The sequence below is a fragment of the Pleurodeles waltl genome, chromosome 3_1 (genome assembly GCF_031143425.1).
Source record: "Pleurodeles waltl isolate 20211129_DDA chromosome 3_1, aPleWal1.hap1.20221129, whole genome shotgun sequence".
Lineage (NCBI taxonomy): Eukaryota > Metazoa > Chordata > Amphibia > Caudata > Salamandridae > Pleurodeles > Pleurodeles waltl.
Window position 1 is genome coordinate 3,994,525 of NC_090440.1, and position 23,318 is coordinate 4,017,842.

At 49.8% G+C, this 23,318-nt stretch overlaps 1 protein-coding gene across 1 annotated transcript in view; it reads left to right on the plus strand.

Moving 5' to 3' along the window:
* The window catches only part of NUP160 (nucleoporin 160), a 325,024-nt gene that overhangs the window by 276,802 nt on the left and 24,904 nt on the right, over positions 1–23,318 (plus strand). Inside the window, exons 28-30 of the mRNA XM_069226465.1 lie at positions 866–967; positions 15,601–15,742; positions 16,574–16,699. Coding sequence (XP_069082566.1) covers positions 866–967; positions 15,601–15,742; positions 16,574–16,699 — 370 coding nt within the window. The remainder of the gene's footprint in view (positions 1–865; positions 968–15,600; positions 15,743–16,573; positions 16,700–23,318) is intronic.

A 23,318-nucleotide genomic window follows, 5' to 3' on the forward strand; every position in this document is an offset into this window, starting at 1 on the left:
ACCCCACGATGAGGCGGTCCGTAGCGTTGCCCCTGCAGATGACCTGCAGTGAATAGTCATGAATACCAGGGTTTGCCATCAGCCGTGCTGCGAGGCTACTAAGGACCACCGGTCAGTACAGTGACTGGACTTTCTGACATTGGCAGATGTGGAAAACGTTCTTTGTTTGCTTCAAAGTGACTTCAGGTGACCAGAAATGTCAGCTGCCACTGTTGTGCGCTGGAGTATATGAATCCATAGCGCAAAGTCCAGATTTGTCCTTGTTGCCATCACTTAGTAAGGATTGGTGCTCAGCTCTGCTGTTACCCGCACCTCATTCTAAAGTGCGGCACTGCGAGGTCCCCCTAGGAGGTGGTGAGTCTCAGGCTAGGTATCGGGGCTCAGATTAAGGTCCCCTTCCACAACCCGTCCCCCACCTCACTCATGGCTCCCGATTACACTGCCCAGTAATTCTTAGGGCTATGAACAGGCGTCTGGAGCGGCCAGGTGCTTCACCAAAAGTTTGCCCATTGGCTCACTATAAGAGGTAGGTGTCCTGTGTTCTGCTGTACTACTAGAAGGCCAGAGAGGGCAGTATGCTTGGATAAAGTACCGATACTAAGCAGCTGGCTCTCTTTTCTGATTGGCTGGCTCTCTTTTCTGATTGGCTGGCTCTCTTTTCTGATTGGCTGGCTCTCTTTTCTGATTGGCTGGCTCTCTTTTCTGATTGGCTGGCTCTCTTTTCTGATTGGCTGGCTCTCTTTTCTGATTGGCTGGCTCTCTTTTCTGATTGGCTGGCTCTCTTTTCTGATTGGCTGGCTCTCTTTTCTGATTGGCTGGCTCTCTTCTGAGCATTACAAGACGACATGACTTCTCTCTATTGTAGGTGCATCAAGCTGCAGTTCGGAGGGGAGGCAGCACAGGCAGAAGCTTGGGACTGGCTGGCAGCCAATCAGCTCTCTACCATCATCACAACCAAAGAATCCAGGTACAGGCGCTGCTCCAAGTAGGGGGATTTGTCACAAGGCTGGCATAAATGGGAGTTTTCGGATACAAAGTTTGAGCTTATGTACTCACCATTTCACAACTGCACTGGGTTACAGGAAAAAAACAATCGCATGAAAGAAGGGTGTCAACCGCATTAACAAGCATTGTTGTAACACATATTGACTCCGTCATCAAGGGGGTCATTCTGACCCTGGCGGTAAAATCCGCCAGGGCCAACGACCGCGGGAGCACCGCCAACAGGCTGGCGGTGCTCCCTTGGGCATTCTGACGCTGCGGTCAGAAACGGAAAACCGGCGGTGTACCGCCGGTTCTCCGCTGCCCTGGGGAATCCTCCGGGATTCCGACCCCCATACCGCCATCCTGTTCCTGGCGGTTTTGGCCGCTAGGCAGAGGATGGCGGTATGGGGTGTCGTGGGGCATTTGCAGTGCCCATGCCAATGGCATGGGCACTGCAGGGGCCCCCGTAACAGGGCCCCACCAAGATTTTCAGTGTCTGCCATGCAGACACTGAAAATCACGACGGGTGCTACTGCACCCGTCGCACCCCTTCCACTCCGCCGGCTCCATTCGGAGACGGCATCCTCATGGAAGGGTGTTTCCCGCTGGGCTGGCGGGCGGCCTTCTGGCGGTCGCCCGCCAGCCCAGCAGGAAACCCAGAATAACCGCGGCGGTCTTTTGACCGCGCAGCGGTATTCTGCCGGCGGGACTTTGGCGGACGGCCTCCGCCGCCCACCAAAGTCAGAATGACCCCCCCAAGTGTCTGTCCTTTATGCAGACACAGGTGACTCCACCCACCCAACCACACGCACACACAGACGTATGAACCCAACTGCAGTGTACATGTATGCTCACTTGGTGAAAGGCCTCCTCGCTCGGGCATGTCTTCCTCTAACTGGCTGATCCGCCCTCCTGCCTCAGTTTGTGTACTTTTTGCACCTCCGTACAGGTTACTGTTAGCCTGGCCGTGATACATTACATTGCTTTTTCTGGTGCACATGCAGTTTTCGGTGTGGGGTAGACGCTGTGCTTGCACATCATGTTGTGGTGGCCTTGGTGTTTGTGAGGAAGCAGCCGGCAGGCTTCCACCCTGAGTGGACCCAAGAGCTCCCACTCAGCCTTTTTTCACATGGTGGATCCAATCGCCTGTCTCGCAGTAGGGTGACTGAGTGTATAGCTTTGTTAGGGACACAGCACACCCCTTCCAACTGTCCTGCGCGACCCACTAACTGCAACAAAGACCACACTGTAACACGCATGCCCTCACTCTAATGGTCACCCCAACTTTCTGTCCCTTGGAGAAATCTCCTTGTACTGCTTCTCTGAGAAGGGCTACACTGTCGTTTTCCCTGACCTCACTGTTGGATTATTTACATCTCTTGCTCCAGTGGCCTCAATGAGGGGTGTTTTGGGTCATCTTACAATGCGTTTATTGGTTAGTTGGGGGGATGTGTAGCTGTAGATACACATACTGTGCATACTCCTGCCATCTAGTGTTGGGCCGGATGTGTGCAGGTTGTTTTTCTTTGAAGTCTTTCGAGTCACGAGGCATGGTGAGCGACTCAATTGTTAAATTTCCTTCCACCGGCTGCTTTGGACATGTACCCCCGTGCTCTGGGTCGGCACCTTCGCGGTGCTCTTTTTGATTCACACAGTTCCTTCCCTCCATCGATATTGTACTTCAATCACATCTCCCTCACTTTCCGTCTCAGTTTGACTTGTGATTACTTCGCTCAAGCAAGGGTGCAGGTCGACCGCAGTCCCTTCTGGGCCTCGCCCATCGGGGCCTAATCCTGTCTCTCCTTCGCATCTCTCCACTGTGCCTTGATGGTGACAGAACAGATCCCAATTCAGTATTGTCCTCGCTGCCTCGCAAAATATACTTGGACCGATCTCCATCAGGTATACAATCTGTGCTCATCACTGGAACACAACTAGGCCCCCTGTGATGCCTGCCCCTCCAAAAAGACACTTCAACTGTCTCGCTCGTCGACTCGCTGTCGCTCAGGGGCAGAGATGACACCCTAGGCTTCTTCGCTCCAGAGGACTTCACGGAGGAACAACACCCACAGCTGTCGGCTATAGTTGAAGATGTTTTCTCCCCAGGAGGCACAAACGCTTCAGGGCAAGACGACTTTGGTGCAATTCGGCAGGAGCAGCAGACAGGCAGGCAGGGCTGGGTCCGGGTCAAGTGCTTTTTTTTTTCTTTTGCGGCGCTTGATAGTCCCTTTAGGTCAGCAGGAATCTGATTTCCTGCTGCCAGGGGCTCCCCTAAATACTGAATTTTAGGGCGTTTAGGGGAGTGTAGTGCAGTCGCCAATGGGCTAATTACCCCTGGGGTCACTACACTCATATATGACCACTTCCCGTGGGGAGTGGGCATAACCCTGTCCCAGAGATCCTAAATCTGCCAACACACCTCCCTGAATACTAAATGTTCGATGGCATCTGTCGCTGTAGATACGCATGTTCTGCAATAGCTCGCCATCTGGTGTTGGGCCGGAGTGTTACAAGTTGTTTTTCTTCGAAGAAGTCTTTCGAGTCACGGGACCGAGTGACTCCTCCTTTTGTCTCCATTGCGCATGGGCGTCGACTCCATCTTCGATTGTTTTTTTTCCGCCATCGGGTTCGGACGTGTTCCTGTCGCTCCGAGTTTCGGAACGGAAAATTAGCTAATTTCGGAAGATTTTCGTCGGGATTGTTGCGTTCGGGATCGGCGTACTTAGATTTCACACCGCATCGAAGATCGAAGAGCTCCGGTGCCCTTCGGGGTAGTTTTTCGATCCTCCGTCGGGGGCCTGGTCGGCCCGACCGCGTGCTGAAGAACGCCGATGGAACGGACCCCGTTTCGTTTCTGCCCCAAATGCCACAATAAATACCCCTACACAGACCAACACTTGGTCTGCAACCTGTGCCTGTCACCTGAGCACAGCGAAGACACCTGCGAGGCCTGTCGTGCGTTCCGGTCCCGAAAAACACTCCGAGACCGTCGAGCCAGAAGACTTCAAATGGCGTCCGCACCGACAGCCCAACGGGAGTTCGAGGAACAGGAAGAAGAAGGTACCTTCTCGATCCAAGACTCAGACTCCGAAGGATTCGACGACACACAAACCGTGAGTAAGACGTCGAAAACCACACAAAGAAACATTTACAAGGCCCAGGGGACGCCACTGCCACCAGGCCATGGCTCCACCCATAAATTCGGTGACCGACCGTCGGCACCGAAAAAGGCCAAAACAGTGCCGAGATCGTCCGACTCCGGTCGAGACACCGGCACGCAGCCTTCTCGGGACCGAGAAAGTGCTGGAGACAAGCCTCGACACCGAGATGCCGGTGTGGACACGGCTCGACGCCGAGACAGCGGCACCGAAACAGATCGACGCCGAGAGGTTTCGGCCCCGAAAAGGAAAAAAGTCACCTCGGAGCCGAAAAAACACGCAGACAAAGTTTCGACGCCGAAACAAACTGCAAGCGACCCAGCTTCAGGCTCTTATACAGAAGAGCACTCGCTAACCTCCCAAATGCAAAAGCATAGGTTTGAGGAAGAGCTACAAGCAACTGATGTGGACCATACGCAAAAGCGTATCTTCATTCAGCAGGGGACAGGAAAAATAAGCACCCTTCCCCCCATTAGGAGAAAGACAAGGTTGGAGTTCCAGACGGAACAAGCACCACAACCAAAAGTGGTTAAAAGAATTACACCACCACCCTCTCCTCCGCCCGTGATTAACGTTTCACCAGCACAAACTCCATCTCACTCCCCAGCTCACACCACCATGAGCCAGGGTGACCAAGATCAGGACGCATGGGACCTATACGACGCCCCAGTGTCAGATAACAGCCCGGAGGCCTACCCTACAAAGCCATCTCCACCAGAAGACAGCACCGCGTACTCTCAGGTGGTGGCTAGAGCAGCACAATTTCATAACGTAAGCCTCCACTCAGAACAGGTCGAGGATGATTTCTTGTTCAACACACTCTCCTCCACCCACAGCTCCTACCAAAGCCTGCCTATGCTCCCTGGTATGCTCCGGCACGCAAAAGACATATTTAAGGAGCCGGTCAAAAGTAGGGCAATCACACCAAGGGTGGAAAAGAAGTATAAGCCGCCTCCTACGGACCCGGCTTTCATCACTACACAGCTGCCACCAGACTCTGTTGTTGTAGGAGCAGCTAGGAAAAGGGCCAACTCTCACACATCTGGAGATGCACCACCCCCAGATAAAGAAAGCCGCAAGTTCGATGCAGCTGGTAAAAGAGTCGCAGCACAAGCTGCAAACCAGTGGCGCATCGCGAACTCCCAGGCACTACTTGCGCGCTATGACAGAGCCCACTGGGACGAGATGCAACATCTCATTGAACATCTGCCCAAGGACTTCCAAAATAGGGCGAAACAAGTGGTTGAGGAGGGACAGACCATCTCCAACAACCAGATACGTTCCTCCATGGACGCTGCAGATACAGCTGCACGGACAATTAATACATCTGTAACTATCAGACGGCATGCATGGCTCCGAACGTCTGGATTTAAACCAGAGATTCAACAAGCAGTTCTCAATATGCCTTTTAATGAAAAAGAACTGTTCGGTCCAGAAGTGGACACAGCGATTGAGAAACTCAAAAAAGATACGGACACTGCCAAAGCCATGGGCGCACTCTACTCCCCGCAGAGCAGAGGGAATTACAGCACATTCCGTAAAACGCCCTTTCGAGGGGGGTTTCGGGGTCAAAGCACACAAGCCAGCACCTCACAAGCAACACCGTCCACTTACCAGGGACAGTATAGAGGAGGTTTTCGGGGACAATATAGAGGAGGGCAATTCCCTAGAAATAGAGGGAGATTTCAAAGCCCCAAAACCCCTACTACTAAACAATGACTCACATGTCACTCACCCCCTCCACACAACACCAGTAGGGGGAAGAATAGGTCATTATTACAAAGCATGGGAGGAAATCACTACAGACACTTGGGTTCTAGCAATTATCCAACATGGTTATTGCATAGAATTTCTACAATTCCCTCCAAACATACCACCAAAAGCACAAAATTTAACAACACACCATTCCAATCTCCTGGAGATAGAAGTGCAGGCACTATTGCAAAAGAATGCAATCGAATTAGTGCCAAACACACAAATAAACACAGGAGTTTACTCACTGTACTTTCTGATACCAAAGAAGGACAAAACGCTGAGACCAATCCTAGACCTCAGAGTAGTGAACACTTTCATCAAATCAGACCACTTCCACATGGTCACACTACAAGAAGTATTGCCATTGCTAAAACTACACGACTACATGGCAACTTTAGACCTCAAGGATGCTTATTTCCATATACCAATACACCCATCGCACAGGAAATACCTAAGGTTTGTATTCAAAGGAATACATTACCAATTCAAGGTACTGCCTTTCGGATTAACAACCGCACCAAGAGTCTTTACCAAATGTCTAGCGGTAGTCGCTGCACACATAAGAAGGCAGCAAATACATGTGTTCCCATATTTGGACGACTGGCTAATCAAGGCCCATTCGTTCATAGTGCTCAAATCACACAAATCAGATCATACAAACCCTCTTCAAACTCGGGTTCACCGTCAATTTCACAAAATCCAAAATTCTGCCACGCAAGGTACAACAATACCTGGGAGCCATAATAGACACATCAAAGGGAGTAGCCACTCCAAGTCCACAAAGAATTCAAAATTTCAACACCATCATACAACGCATGTATCCAACACAAAAAATACAGGCAAAGATGGTATTACAACTCCTAGGCATGATGTCATCATGCATAGCCATTGTCCCAAACGCAAGACTGCACATGAGGCCCTTACAACAGTGCCTAGCATCACAGTGGTCTCAAGCACAGGGTCACCTTCTAGATCTGGTGTTAATAGACCGCCAAACTTACCTCTCGCTTCTGTGGTGGAACAACATAAATTTAAACAAGGGGCGGCCTTTCCAAGACCCAGTGCCACAATACGTAATAACAACAGATGCTTCCATGACAGGGTGGGGAGCACACCTCGATCAACACAGCATACAAGGACAATGGAACGTACATCAAACAAAACTGCATATCAATCACCTAGAACTTCTAGCAGTTTTTCAAGCACTAAAAGCTTTCCAACCAATAATAGTTCACAAATACATTCTCGTCAAAACAGACAACATGACAACAATGTATTATCTAAACAAGCAGGGAGGGACGCACTCCACGCAGTTAAGCCTGCTAGCACAAAAAATTTGGCATTGGGCAATTCACAACCAAATTCGCCTAATTGCACAGTTTATACCAGGGATACAAAATCAACTCGCAGACAATCTCTCTCGAGATCACCAACAGGTCCACGAATGGGAAATTCACCCCCAAATTCTGAACACTTATTTCCAACTCTGGGGAACACCTCAGATAGACTTGTTTGCGACAAGGGAGAACGCAAAATGCCAAAACTTCGCATCCAGGTACCCACACAAACAATCCCAAGGCAATGCCCTATGGATGAACTGGTCAGGGATATTTGCTTACGCTTTTCCTCCTCTCCCTCTCCTTCCTTACCTGGTAAACAAACTCAGTCAAAGCAAACTCAAACTCATATTGATAGCACCAACTTGGGCAAGGCAACCCTGGTACACAACGCTGCTAGACCTATCAGTGGTACCCTGCATCAAATTGCCCAACAGGCCAGATCTGTTGACACAGCACAACCAAAAGATCAGACACCCAGATCCAGCATCGCTGAATCTAGCAATCTGGCTCCTGAAATCCTAGAATTCGGGCACTTACAACTTACCCAAGAATGTATGGAAGTCATAAAACAAGCAAGAAGGCCATCCACCAGGCACTGCTATGCAAGTAAATGGAAGAGGTTTGTTTGCTACTGCCATATTAATCAAATACAACCATTACACACAACTCCAGAACATGTAGTGGGTTACTTGCTTCACTTACAAAAATCTAACCTAGCTTTCTCTTCCATTAAGATTCACCTTGCAGCAATATCTGCATACCTGCAGACTACCTATTCAACTTCCCTATATAAAATACCAGTCATTAAAGCATTCATGGAGGGCCTTAGGAGAATTATACCACCAAGAACACCACCTGTTCCTTCATGGAACCTAAATGTTGTCCTAACTAGACTTATGGGTCCACCTTTTGAACCCATGCACTCCTGCGACATACAGTTCCTAACCTGGAAGGTGGCATTTCTCATCGCCATTACTTCCCTGAGAAGAGTAAGCGAGATTCAGGCGTTTACTATACAGGAACCTTTTATACAACTACACAAAAATAAAGTCGTCCTAAGGACCAATCCTAAATTTTTGCCAAAGGTTATTTCACCGTTCCATCTAAATCAAACAGTGGAACTTCCAGTGTTCTTTCCACAGCCAGATACCGTAGCTGAAAGGGCACTACATACATTAGATGTCAAAAGAGCATTGATGTATTACATTGACAGAACAAAAAACATCAGAAAGACTAAACAACTCTTTATTGCATTTCAAAAACCTCATGCAGGAAACCCAATTTCAAAACAAGGTATAGCCAGATGGATAGTTAAATGCATCCAAATCTGCTACCTTAAAGCTAAACGACAGCTGCCCATTACACCAAGGGCACACTCAACCAGAAAGAAAGGTGCTACCATGGCCTTTCTAGGAAACATCCCAATGCAAGAAATATGTAAGGCAGCCACATGGTCTACGCCTCACACATTCACCAAGCACTACTGTGTAGACGTGTTATCCGCACAACAAGCCACAGTAGGTCAAGCCGTATTAAGAACATTATTTCAGACTACTTCCACTCCTACAGGCTGATCCACCGCTTTTGGGGAAATAACTGCTTACTAGTCTATGCAGAACATGCGTATCTACAGCGACAGATGCCATCGAACTGAAAATGTCACTTACCCAGTGTACATCTGTTCGTGGCATCAGTCGCAGTAGATTCGCATGTGCCCACCCGCCTCCCCGGGAGCCTGTAGCAGTTTGGAAGTTACCTTCAATTATTTATATATGTATCATCTCAACCTTAAATAGGTGCATACTTAGTCACTCCATTGCATGGGCACTATTACTACAATTCAACTCCTACCTCACCCTCTGCGGGGAAAAACAATCGAAGATGGAGTCGACGCCCATGCGCAATGGAGACAAAAGGAGGAGTCACTCGGTCCCGTGACTCGAAAGACTTCTTCGAAGAAAAACAACTTGTAACACTCCGGCCCAACACCAGATGGCGAGCTATTGCAAAACATGCAAATCTACTGCGACTGATGCCACAAACAGATGTACACTGGGTAAGTGACATTTTCATTCCTGCGTCTCCAGGTGCCAGATGGGCCCGGGGCAGGCGGTTGGCAGCTGTCCTGTGAGTGAAGCCAGATCTGTATGCCAAGGGCGATTGGCCTCTTTGTAGCCCCTGCCGTGCCCCCCCCACCTCCCTCACCCCCCAGTACCTTGGAAAGCACATTCACAGGTCATCCTGTTGGGTGTGGAGTGTATATACCTATCCTAGAGCAGGCTTTGTGATTGACCGCCCAAGAGCAAAGGCTCTCACTCAAGGAGGTCAGACTTGTGTCTGGTGATGGCAGGCTCGCTAAAACTAAACAGTCAGCACACTGGTAGTTAGTAGGTTTTCAGGGATCACCTCTAAGGTGCCCTCTGGGTGCATTCATCAATACATCCAACACTGGCATCAGTGAGGGTTTATTAATAAGAGATGCTTGATACCAAACATCCCTATTTTCAGTGAATCCATCCTGTCGCTGGGGAACTCGTATTGGTCAGTGTCCAGCACACGTACTTGAAATAGCTTCTGTTCACTCGCTGTGTAAGAATCGACAGACATAGCAGGGGCATATCTGCTCTTGCAGCTATGTCCTCGCACGTAATATAGTGCACCCTGCCTTAGTGCTGGAGGGCCTGCTCTAGAGGTGTCTTACATATGTTGCATGCAGTGTAAGGGGACAAGGCACACGGACTGTGTGCCATGCTGTTTTCACTTTCTTAGCTGCACCAAGACAAGCAGCCCTCAATGGCAGTCTGCACATACTACATGAATGGTCCCTCAAGGTGTCAAAACATCCTGCAGCCCTTGGGGACCCTCTTTGGTACCCATGCCCTAGATTCTGGCATACCATTTTACTAGGGACTTACAGGGGGACAAATGTATTGCCAATCGGGGAATAATTGTACAGTTTTAGGGAAAGATGACACTGGGGACCTGGTTAGCAGGAACCCAGTGCTTTTTCAGCCAAAATCGCATTGAATAACAAGCAAACATTGGAACAGACCGTGTCAGAGAGGGGCACTTTCCTACATCAGTGCCTTTGGGCCATGGTACGCACTAGCACGCCACTTTGGACGCCCAGCTCTCGTTCTGTGCCGAAGAAGCCTTCAAGACTGACCGCAGCCACACTGGCCACAGTGAACTGACTCGCTGCTCTGGCACCATCCGCCAAGGCGCCCTTGAAGCTGACGATTTTGGCATCGATCAGCAAGTCAGAAAAAGGCACAATCAAGCAGATTTTCCATGAGATAGATGAACAGCTTGATTCAAGGCAGAAATACCGGATTATCCACCCCCACACGGGCCTCATCCTTTCTGCCCTTCGGACCCTGCTACTCCTCCCTCGAAACATCAGCTGTCCTTCGAGGAGGCCTTGGACATTCCGATTCTGGCAAAACGCAAGAAAGTAGATAAGACCACCAGTCCCTTACCCCGTGCACCTCCAACACCTGTCCCTGTCCCTTACCCCCGAGCAGTGCGGATGCCTACCTTTAGGACAGACTACAAATGTCCCTCTTCAGGCCATCGGGCATTAAAGCTTTCATGAAGGATCTCAAACGAGTCTTTCCTCGCGGTTCCCACCGGCCCCCCAAGGAACTGAACATTGTATTCACATGACTCATGGGTCCTCCATTCGAGCCCCTTCACGGCTGCCCCCTTCAGTTCCTCTCTTGAAAGGTGGCATTTCTAGTTGCTATCACCTCACTTGGACATGTCAGTGAGCCTCAGGCATTAACCCTGGAACATAGGGTACACAGGGATAGGTCTGTCCTCCGCACCAACCCCAAATTTCTCCTTAAGGTTGTGTCTTACTTTGACATTATTCAGTCCATTGACACTCCTGCCCCACCCCCTTGATTCAGTTGCGGAACAGGCTCTTCAAACTTGTGATGTAAAATGAGCCCTCATGTACTATATTGATATAACCAGACAATTCAGAATGGCACAAATAACTCTGTTGCTTTCTCCAAACTCCACAAAGGGAAGGCTCTATTCAAGTTAGGCATTGCCAGATGGATAGGTAAATGCATCGAGACATACGATGCTAAAGCCAAGACAACTCCACCCACTTCTCCTAGAGCACACTTGTAAGGAAATGCCTCCTTGGCATGGTTACCCCCTGACCTTTTGCCTTTGCTGATGCTAAGTTTTGATTTGAAAGTGTGCTGAGGCCTGCTAACCAGGCCCCAGCACCAGTGTTCTTTCCCTAACCTGTACTTTTGTTTCCACAATTGGCACACCCTGGCATCCAGGTAAGTCCCTTGTAACTGGTACCCCTGGTACCAAGGGCCCTGATGCCAGGGAAGGTCTCTAAGGGCTGCAGCATGTCTTATGCCACCCTGGAGACCCTTCACTCAGCACAGACACACTGCTTGCCAGCTTGTGTGTGCTAGTGGGGATAAAACGACAAAGTTGACATGGCACTCCCCTCAGGGTCCCATGCCAACCTCACCCTGCCAATGGCATAGATAAGTGACCCCTCTAGCAGGCCTTACAGCCCTAAGGCAGGGTGCACTATACCATAGGTGAGGGCACCAGTGCATGAGCACTGTGCCCCTACAGTGTCTAAGCAATACCTTAGGCATTGTAAGTGCAGGGTAGCCATAAGAGTATATGGTCTGGGAGTCTGTCATGCACGAACTCCACAGCACCATAATGGCTACACTGAAAACTGGGAAGATTGGTGGCAAAACCTTCTTCTCTGACTCTTGCATTTGCCAAGGCATGTTTGTGGTTTTCCAGCACCACTGACTGACTGCATCATGACCACCGACCTGTGACATCACTTCTGGAACGCCCCTTCTGCTCCTTTGCTGCACTGCTGACCTTCTTCGTCCACCGTCGCGCATGTCCTGCATCCACAGAAGGGTGGATAGTGGCTTCTGCCAAAACCAGACACTGCACCAGAAACTGGACTTGGTCTCCTTCCTTTGCAGGTCCTTTTCTGTTAGGATCCACCTTTGGGTTCTTTGAGTCTTGTCTGGGTCTTAGGGGCTGTCTTGACTGGTGGGTGACCCCTCCTTGTTTTTCTCATTAACTCCTCCATACTTGCTGCCAGAAGAGGGGGCTGTGTCCTGGGGGGGAGGGCGGGCATCTCCACTAGCTGGAGTGCCCTGGGGCATTGTAACTCGAAGCCTGAGCCTTTGAGGCTCACTGCTAGGTGTTACAGTTCCTGCAGGGGGGAGGGGGTGTGAAGCAGTACATGGCTGTGCCAATTGTGGGAACAAAGGTACAGTTTAGGGAAAGAACACTGGTGCTGGGGCCTGGTTATCAGGGTCCCAGCACACTGTCGAAGCTGTCATCAAAAGGCAAAAAGTCGGGGGGTAACCATGCCAACAGTGGCATTTCCCTACAGGATTCCACTCCAGTCCTTGATGAATAAACCACTTTAAGTCAAAGAACACAAACTGCAACTGCGGATGATGCCAGAAGATGCAGAAGAGCAGGAAGGGTTCTTAGAGTCTAGGGGGGGATACAAGAAATGTCCTTATGATGAGCATTTGAATGAGATCCCTGTAAGGAAGGATGGCAGGACGTCGACGCATACTCGCCGGAAGAGAGAAACAGCACCTACCCTTTGAGACATTGATGACATTGCTGTGTACGGTGACGTGGTAAAGAGTGCTGCTGACACCTGTGGCATCACTCGAAGAAGAGCAGGCTGGTTGCTGTTCTTGCTGGAAGGACAGCTGCCCTCTCGGAAGCAAAGCAAGTTCTATCACGGCTGCCTATTGTACTGGACTAGAGGGGGGAAGCGATTGGGAGCGGGCCATGCTGAAGTGTTACACCCCGGTTAGAATAAAACAAGTACAAGCATGCTACTCAACACCTCCGCGTATGTCGGGGGCAGTGTCAGTGGTGATGTGGAGGCGGGCATACGCCCCTGCCGTGGTAAGCCCACCACCTGACAGACAGCAATCAGGAGCAAATGATGAGTAGGAAGTTGAAGCATTTTTTAGCAGTCTAGTGGAGTATCACCAACTCCAGTATCCAAAACAGCTGTGGATACCAACAGTGGGAGGAGATGGTGAGCCTCCTACAACATCTCCCTGAAGAGTACCGCAAAAGAAATAAAATATTCGTGAGGGACTACATAAGCAGCAGATGTCTCAAGCCAGCCCTGGAAGTGGCAGATATGGCCAGAGGACAACTGCCTGGGACCATGCTTGCGAGACTTGTGTGGCTTTTCGTGCTGTCTTCAAGCAAGAGTCGTGAGTGGCGACAGAAAGCATAGAATTTAATAGATAAATCTTCTTTGGATCTGCAGGCGGTGACTCCATTCAGAAGATGAAAAAGGACTGACACCACCAAGTCGATGGAAGCCCTACCTTTCTGCAGACTCTTCCAAGGCAAGACCACTCCAAGGAAGAGAACACCCACTCGAGGGTCAGAGCTGGCTACACCTCATACTCTCTTCATCAGACAGTTGTTGAGCCACGGCGTCCCGGCAGTACCCCAGCACTCTGAGACCACTCGTTCGGGGTATGGCTAGGAGAAGAGGAGCAAGGCCAAAAGGCGCTGGTCAAACCAGCAAGCGACTCAAGCAACAGTCTCCCTATGCACAACACCAATTGGGGTCCGAATTGAAGGATTCCTCAAGGGACAGGACACACCACGTCCGACCAGTGGGTACTCTGCATCATCCACCAAAGATAACTGCGTGGAGCTCTTAAATCTACTATCCAACCAAGCCAATAACACACAGGAAATGAGATCTACTGCGCCTAAGACAGGTGGTGGCAGACTTCCTGTGGATAAGGCAGACAAAATAGAATCAAAGACCAAGAAAACAAGGAGTCTACGTTCTGGTTCCGAATCAAGACGGATCTTTCAGACCCATCGTAGGTCTCATGGTCCTTAACTGATACCTCAAAAGCAAATATTTCAAATAGTAACTGCAGGAGTTCATCCCATGTCTACAAAGAGGTGATTATATGACAATAGACCTCAAGATGCATACCTCCATGTGCCAATGAGTAACACGCACAAGATGTTCATGAGATTCGCCATAGACCGTGTACACAGACTATTCACTGAAAAGGTGTGGGATAAAATCAGTGTCCAGGATGTTCCCAAAATGCCTGGTGTAGGAGAAAACCATGTTCACTCCTACCTGGAAGACTGTCTGGTAAAGGCAGTTGTTCAAACAATACTTAGATATTGCAAGGACAGTAATAGAAATGCTATAAATCCTGTGGGTCTCCATCAACCAGGAAAAATGATCCCCAAAGCTTGAAAGAGAAGACATTAGACGGGCCAGACTGAATTACAAAGATGAGTCTTCCCTGTCGAAGTGAATCCTGGCATTGACAGAGGAAATTCCCCTTTACCAGAAAGTTAAACCTCTGAATATGGATGGCTAGAAGGGAGGCTGACTGGCATCATGCGTACCACTCAGACCAAATACCCGTCTGCAATTAAGACCACAGGATTGGCTATTGTGACATGGCCACAGGCAACAGGAAGTTACCGAGAACTACAGGTGGGGCAAAAAATACTTAAATGCAACCATCTTTTCTGCCAACCTCCCACAGGGCAACAGAAGACTGCTAAATATATGCACAGCATGGGAACCCAGCAAGATTGAAACTGTAGCACAACCTGGTTACCTGGTTATTTTCTGGATTCACATGTGACCCTCGCCAGAAAACAAATAAAAAATTGCAACAGGGGAGGGGGATTCGTCAGCATAATGTAAATAAAGCCTGGCAGACACAGACGAAGGAGGTCACAGTAAAAAAAGAACCTGAAATTGGCAACCACAGTTTGGGACTTCTGGGGTGTACGCCTGTCAGAATAGGGGAGGTACCATTTCGGACCCTAACGCTTGCTGGTGTAATAACACACATGAATCCAGAAAATCTTCCAATTCTTCCTAGAGACAAGTAACAACTTTGTTCTCATCTCTCCCTCATGGCTTTGGCAGGGACTGTGCTGTGAGATCAGCAAATATTTATTTTCCTATGGTCCTTGATGCAATAGTGATGTATTCTTTGTTCATCTCTCGGCTTGGGGGCAGCTGTGCTGTGTCCTGTAATAATGCCCTTAATTCGTGACCTCACACTCCCCTCCTTTCTGTCTGATGGCCTGATTAGGATCCTTTAATATCACCCCTCCCCTTCCTGTTACCCCTTCTTCCTTCATGGGTTATGGACTGACTTCCCTTGGCAGTGCTGTGATTCTCTTCTCCTGTGTGTTTGGAATGAGCTCTGTGCTGTCGTATGACAATGTTATTCCGCAGCACATTCCCCTGGTTGCCTCTGCCAGGATTGTGCGGTGCTCTCCTCTTACGTTATTTCCTCTGTCTCCCCCAGTGCAACGGATGAGGCTTGGCGCCTCCTTTCGTCCTACCTGGAGAAGCACAAGTCCCTAAATTGTCCGTACCATCAATGTGTCATCAAAAAACTCCTGTCCCATGGCGTGCCTCTTCCCAACTGGCTTGTTAACAGTTACAAGGTAAGTGGATCAGAAGACTGGAGTGGCGCTATCCACGTGGGCTGGCTTCTGATGAGGGCCTACGTATACACACAAGAAATGTCAGACTTCCCATTAGTCGGTAGTCACCGCCTCTCGCTGAAGCGTACAACACTGTCCTTTCTTACAGCCCTCCTGGTGGTGCCCCATGCTCTGCTCCCGTCTTCCATTAATACAGCATGCAGAGCCTGCAACAAGCGATCATGTGTGATCACCCTCCTTGCAGAGAGGTATCCTGGCTGACCCTTTTCCTGCAGGGAGTTTTCCCTTTGCTTTCTCCCAGTGTCTGCAGTAAGCTGCCCTGGGATCCTCATCTCTCTGAAGTGACTTGTCCTGGGCATGCGTGCGCTCTCATGTGTTCTTGTGTGTTCTTGCGCTTTCTCTCTCTCTCTCTCTCTCTTTCTTCCTTGCCCTCTCCCACTCTTCCTTGCCCTCTCCCACTCTTCCTTGCCCTCTCCCACTCTTCCTTGCCCTCTCCCACTCTTCCTTGCCCTCTCCCTCTCTCCCTTGCCCTCTCCCTCTCTCCCTTGCCCTCTCCCTCCCTCTCAAACCCACCTCCCCCCATAAGCTGTCCTCGGCCCTCTCGCCCGCCCTCTTTCCCTCTCCTGGGCTCACTCTCCACTAAAGTTCACATTGCCTCCCATTGACGTTAAAATCAACTTAACCATTAAATCGGATTTAATGCACTGGTTCTTTTGATATCTCACAGTACCAGCCTTAGTAGTCCCGTTCAGGAGTTATTAGGGCCATGGTGTCAGCCTGTATGTAGGAAGCTGGCTCTGTATATACTCTGTGACCATTTCTCACCCCCAGGCTGTGGATACTGCAGAGCTACTCCGCCTGTACCTGAACTATGACCTCCTGACCGAAGCTGCAGAGTTGATCTTGGAGTATGTGGACGCGCTACTGGGAAAAGGGCATCAGTATTTTGGAATAGAGGTGAGTGCCTGGAGGTGTTTCTGCAGCGTATCCGCTGTCCTAGCAGTAAGGCTTTGCATGCTGAAGCTGGGCCGGCGGAAGGTGGTATCCTCGGTGGGTTGGTAGAGTAAGGCAGGCGTATGCTACAAGAAGGATCCTGCACAGGACCTAACGAAGTAAGCAGAACATTTCACAGAACCCCAAGATTTATGGGGTAACAAAAGCTTGAGCTTCTGAAGCTATTTTGTGGTGGATACTTCTGACCACAGATTCCTCAACTTGTGAATATTCTCCAGGTGCCAGATTGGGTCTGGAAACTCGACAAGCAGTGCTTCTGTGCACCAGTTGGTGGTGTGGCTTCACGCCGTTCCACTCCGGAAGTGACGAATGGAGCTGCATGTAAACACTACCCATGCACGCTAGTGCCAACTCCGTTCTCGCCTCATCACCATAGATCCAGAGCGCCATTCCTCTGATTTTATGTTCCCTTCACACATTTTCCAGTGCTAAAGGTAAGATGTCACGCCTAAGGATGCAGGATCTAAGCCTTGTGGGGACTGTCACATACATATGTCTGTGACAGAGCCCCATGAGGTGTGTTTCTGGTATATTGGTTCAGCATCCTGCTCCAAGAGTTTGGTAGAGCAGGTGTCATCAGCAGAGTCAACCAGAAAGAGTTTCCGACTCCTCTACACAGTGCAAACATATGGAAACGTTTGGAAGAGGTTGTGCTTGGCCAGCCTTGCCTTGAGGTTGGTCGACACCAGCTGTCGGTGGAGAGATCTTACCAGCAATCTAAGAAGACTTGTGGTCTTCCTTGGCTTGAACCATTCGGAATGGCCAAGATGTGGCAAAATTGTTCATCCGCCCTAATCTGGACACCAATGTTTAATTCAGAAAATCTACTGGGACAAGCATGGTGCTCAGTCGCCATACCTGGATGAGCTCCATAGGTGTCTTGTATGGGCATGCCTTTGGACGATATCCACAGCGGATTCTGTCTGTCCTGGAGTATTTTAATGAGCCAAGCCACAACGCGTTCTTGGTGCCTTTTGGCATCAGTCGGGCAGTCCCCCAGGCCAAGCCCGGAGGTGCATTCATTTAGCCAAAGGAGCCATGGAAAGGGTGCTGGCTTCGGATGTATGTAGGAAGCTGCCTCTTTGCACAGTATACCTCATTTTGGTAATCTTATACTATACGGAGTCCAGGGGTTCCCTTATAATTGGACGGGGCCTTGCTCCAGCAATCCCAAGGTGCTCTTTAGGGGGCAGTGTGTTTGAGCAGCCTTTGGCCTATCACAGAGAAGTGTTAGATATGGCACACAACTTGAGAAGGAGATTCACATCCATTTATAAAAATAACCCGTATGTTTATATATGTTTAGGCATCAGATTCAGAACAATGAGGTGAGTATGTTTTGAAAGAGAAATACTTTCAGGTTTCAAAAGTCAACTGCAGTTTTCTGAAGCTCGATGTTATCCTATGGAAGAAAAACATATATGGCAAACTGGTCTCCAGTAACAACTTACAGGACCGGCTTCCAGACTTAAGGTGAGTACAAGGAAGGGTCCTAGGCCACACCAGCAGGGCTCCCCTGGCGGCACTGGGGTGATTGGGCAAGGGTGTAGTTCACTGTTGGGTGCCCTGTCGAAGTCAATGAGGATCGGTCCGGTCAGAAAGTTGCTGCAAGTTGGAACTTGGGGTGGGGAGCCAGTCCGGTTGAACAAACAAGGGGGTTGAATCTTGGAAACGTGGGGACACCTTTTGGTCCTCTTCTCCTTGGTCTGGGACAGCCAAGTGCAGAGGTCTCTTGGTCCGAGGGTTTCCTATCACCGGAGGCGGTCACAGACTGGGCTTGCAGAAAGAGGCTGCAGGTGTGGACTGGGGGTCCAGTCCGTCTGAACCAACAAGTGTTCTCGGGTCTCAAGAGGCTCAGGATGTAGGGACACCTTTGGTCCCCTTCTCTTTGGTTCGGGCAGCCAGGCACAAAGGTGTAGTGGATCGCCTGGTTTCCATCACCGGAGGTTGGGGGGTGGGGGGGGACATGCACCTTCAACGAAAAGTTACAGGCATAGTCAGGAAGTCCACACCGGGTATGGGACCACGCTGGCACTGTTGGCCCACTTCAACTCGAGCTAGGGGGCACGGGTGCAGTGGTGCTGTCCGCTTTTGGGTTTTTGGTGGTCCGGAGTACTCGTTCTTTTTGGCGTGCCTGCAAGATGCAGAGGAGCAACTCTGCTACTCCACAGGAGTTTCTGCTTCTTGGGTGAAGGCAGGCGGTCCTCAGACTTTTGGAGGCAGAGGAGGGCTGCAGGGTGAGGGGTCTTTGGCGCAGTTGTTGAGGACAGACGGCAGACTGGCTGGGTTATCGGCTCCACTTCAGTTGCTGGTTTTCTATTCTTGATTTTGCCTCTCTTTAGTGTCCTTCATTCAGGTCAGCAGCATCAGATTTTATGGTGCCAGTGACTCCCCTAATTACTGAATTTAGGGTTGTTGGAGGAGTGTAGGGTAGTAGCCAATGTTGGTCTTAGCCCTTTGGTCACTACGCCCCCCTATATGACCACTTCCAGTGGGAAGTGAGCATAACCCTGTCCAAGATACCCCACATCTGCCAACACACCTATACTGCACACAAATACAAAATTTCCTGCCTGTACAGGTGCCAGATGGTCCCGGGGGCAGCCGGTTGGCATCTCTCCTGTGAGTGACGCCAAATCTGCATACCGAGGGCGATTGGCCGTCGCCCCCCCTCCCATAAGATAGCTCCTTGGAATGCAGATTCACAGGTCATCCTGTTGGGTTCAGTGTGTAAATACCTATCCTAGAGCAGGCTTTGTGATCGACTGTCTGAGAGCGAAAGCTCTTATGGTAGGTCACTTGGGTCTGGTGATGGCAGGCTGGCTAAAACTAGACAGTCCGCACACTGGTAGTTAGTAGGTTTTCAGGGATCATCTCTAAGGTGCCCTCTGGGTGCAGGCATCCATACATCCAACACTGGCATCAGTGAGGGTTTTTTAATATGAGATGCTTGATGCCAAACATCCCTATTTTCAGTGAAGCCATCATATAGCTGGGGAACTTTGTCACCAGTGTCCAGCACATGTACTTAAAATGGTGCAGGGTTCCTACTTCTGCCATCACGAAGATGGCAGACTTTCAAATTTCCTGTCCACATCAGGTGGCTGAACTCAGGGGTGGACTTGCCTGGATGTGGGTACGCCTTTGACTACTAATTTTTCCACCTGTGCAGCCACCAAATGGGCCCTGGGTCAGGGTAGACGGCATTTACTCACCTCCGAGAGAAGGTAGATTTGCATAGCAAAGGCCCCCTGCCTTCGAATGCTAATTCACAGGTCATCCTGTTGGGAGCGGTGTGCTAACACCCCTTCTGGAGCAGGCTCTGTTCCGGACTGCTAATCAGGACCCCAGTATGTCTGCTCTTTCCTCTAAATTTGGTTGCTGGTAAACTTTTTACACCCACAATTGGCCTACTGGTGCACCTTTGTAAGTCCCTAGTATAGGCTACTTGTGTGGCCAGGGCTTTAGTACACCAGGGGTCCCCATAGGCTGCAGCATGTATGGTCACCCATGCAAACTGTCTGGAGGTCTGCCACTGCCGCCTGTGTGAAATGGTGCATGCACCCTTTCACCACCAATATCAGGCTTGCCTTACATCCTGGTCCCTGCGCTTAGGCATTGTAATTTACCCCTCTGGTAGACCCTTCAGCCTCAGGGCAGGGTGCATGCCCCTAGGTGTGAGGGAGTCCATGATCAGAGTACCCCTTCAAGCCCAGACGCCATTCCCTGGGCTTTGTAAGTGCGAGGAAGCCATCTTAAGGTATGTAGTGGACACTGGTCAACAGGAGTGGTCCATCCACATAATGGTTTCTCTGACCCGAGGCATGTTTGGTATCAAACATTGTAGAAAGCTGGCTCTGTATGTACTATATCAAAATGAGAGATAGGGTGCACAGAGTCTAGGGGTTATCCAAGAAGCTTGACAGAGGCAATAATAGATAATACTAATACTCTATTTGTGGTAATGTGGTCGAGCAGTTAGGCTTATCAGAGGGTAGTGTTAGGCATTTGTTGTACACACAACACAAGCAATAAGTGAAAACACATACTCAATGACTTACCTCCAGGCCAATACGTTTTTATATAGAAAAATTATTTTTGTAAATTTATGTTCGGTGGCATGTGTAGCTGCAGATAGACATGCTGTGCATAGTCCGCCGTCTGGTGTTGGGTCGGAGTGTTACAAGTTGTTTTTCTTCAAAGAAGTCTTTTCGAGTCATGAGACCGAGGGACTCCTCCTACTTTGGTTCCATTGCGCATGGGCGTCGACTCCATGTTAGATTGTTTTTTTTCCGCCATCGGGTTCGGACGTGTTCCTTTTCGCTCCGTGTTTCGGGTCGGAAAGTTAGTCAGAATCAACGGAAAATTTGTCGGTATTGTTTCGTTCGGTATCGGGTTATATTAGAATCGACACCGAATCTTGAAGAGCTCCGGTAGCCCTTTGGGGTAATTTCGATCCCCCGTCGGGGCCTGGTCGGCCCGACCGCGTGCAACATCGAGACTGATGGAACGGACCCCGTTCCGATTCTGTCCTAAATGCCACAGTAAATATCCCTATACAGACCAACATTTGGTCTGTAACTTGTGCCTGTCACCCGATCACAAAGAAGAGTCGTGTGAGGCCTGTCGAGCGTTTCGGTCGAGGAAAACGCTCCGAGACCGAAGAGCCAGAAGGTTGCAGATGGCGTCCACGCCGACAGGACAACAACGGTTCGAGGAAGAGGGAGAAGAAGAAGAAACTTTCTCCATCCACGAATCGGACTCCGAAGAATTCGACGTCGAACAAACCGTGAGTAAGACGTCAAAACAAACATCACACGGAAAAACAGACAAAGCCCAGGGAACGCCACTGCCAACAGGCCATGGCTCAACCCATAAATTAGGTGACCGTCCATCGGCACCGAAAAAGGGCGAACTGGTGCCGAGGTCGTCCGACTCAGGTCGAGACACAGGCACGCAGCAATCTCGGGACCGAGAAAGTGCTGCAGAAAAGGACCGAGACAGCGGCACCGAAGCTGCTCGGCACAGATAGCGGCACCGAAGATGGTCGACGCCAAGAAGGTACGACACCGAAAAAGAGGAAAATCTCTTCGGAGCCGAAAAGAACAAAAGACACGGTTTCGGTGCCAAAACGCCCAGCAACCGAACCGAAAGCCAGTTCCTACTCAGAGGAACAATCACTGTCCTCCCAACTTCAAAAACACAGATTTGAGGAGGAATTACAAACAGCCGTAGATCACACGCAAAAGCGGATCTTTATACAAAGTGGTATAGGGAAGATCAGCACCCTTCCCCCAATCAGAAGAAAAAGGAAACTAGATTTCCAACAAGAAAAAACACCACAAGCAAAAGTGGTAAAAAAGGTAACTCCACCACCCTCTCCACCACCGGCAACTCATATATCACCGGCACAGACTCCGTCACAATCACCAGCTCATACCACCATGAGCCAAGATGACCAGGACGCATGGGATCTCTGACGCCCCAGTGTCGGACAATAGCCCTGAGTCGTACCCCACTAAGCCCTCACCACCTGAGGACAGTACAGCATAAGCTCAAGTGGTAGCTAGGGCAGCAGAGTTTCATAACGTATCGCTACATTCAGAGCCTATCGAGGATGACTTCCTTTTTAACACCCTATCCTCCACCCATAGCAATTATCAAAGCCTTCCTATGCTCCCGGGAATGCTAAGGCACGCTAAACAAATCTTTAAGGAGCCAGTTAAAAGCAGAGCAATAACCCCAAGGGTGGAAAAGAAATACAAGGCACCACCCACAGACCCTGCTTTTATTACATCACAACTGACACCAGATTCAGTTGTCGTAGGAGCAGCTCGTAAAAGAGCCAACTCGCACACATCAGGCGACGCACCACCTCCAGACAAGGAGAGCCGAAAGTTTGATGCAGCTGGAAAAAGGGTTGCCGTACAAGCTGCAAATCAGTGGCGCATAGCCAACTCGCAGGCACTCCTAGCGCGATATGACAGAGCCCATTGGGACAAGATGCAGCATCTCATCGAGCACCTCCCCAAAGAATTCCAAAAACGGGCAAAACAAGTGGTTGAAGAGGGACAAAACATATCCAACAACCAAATCCGTTCGTCTATGGATGCAGCAGATACAGCTGCAAGAACTATAAATACTGCTGTAACGATAAGGAGGCACGCATGGCTGCGCACATCCGGCTTCAAACCTGAGATACAACAGGCAGTGCTCAATATGCCGTTCAATGAACAGCAATTGTTTGGGCCGGAAGTGGACACTGCAATTGAAAAATTAAAGAAAGACACTGACACAGCTAAAGCCATGGGCGCACTCTATTCCCCGCAGGGCAGAGGCACATTTGGCACATTTCGCAAAACTACTTTCAGAGGAGGGTTTCGAGGTCAAGCCAGCACCTCACAAACAACACCGTCTACCTACCAGGGACAGTATCAAAGGGGAGGCTTTCGGGGCCAATACAGAGGGGGCCAATTCCCAAGAAACCGGGGAACATTTCAAGGGCCCAAAACCCCTCAAAACAAGCAGTGACTCACAAGTCACTCAAACCCTTCACACAACA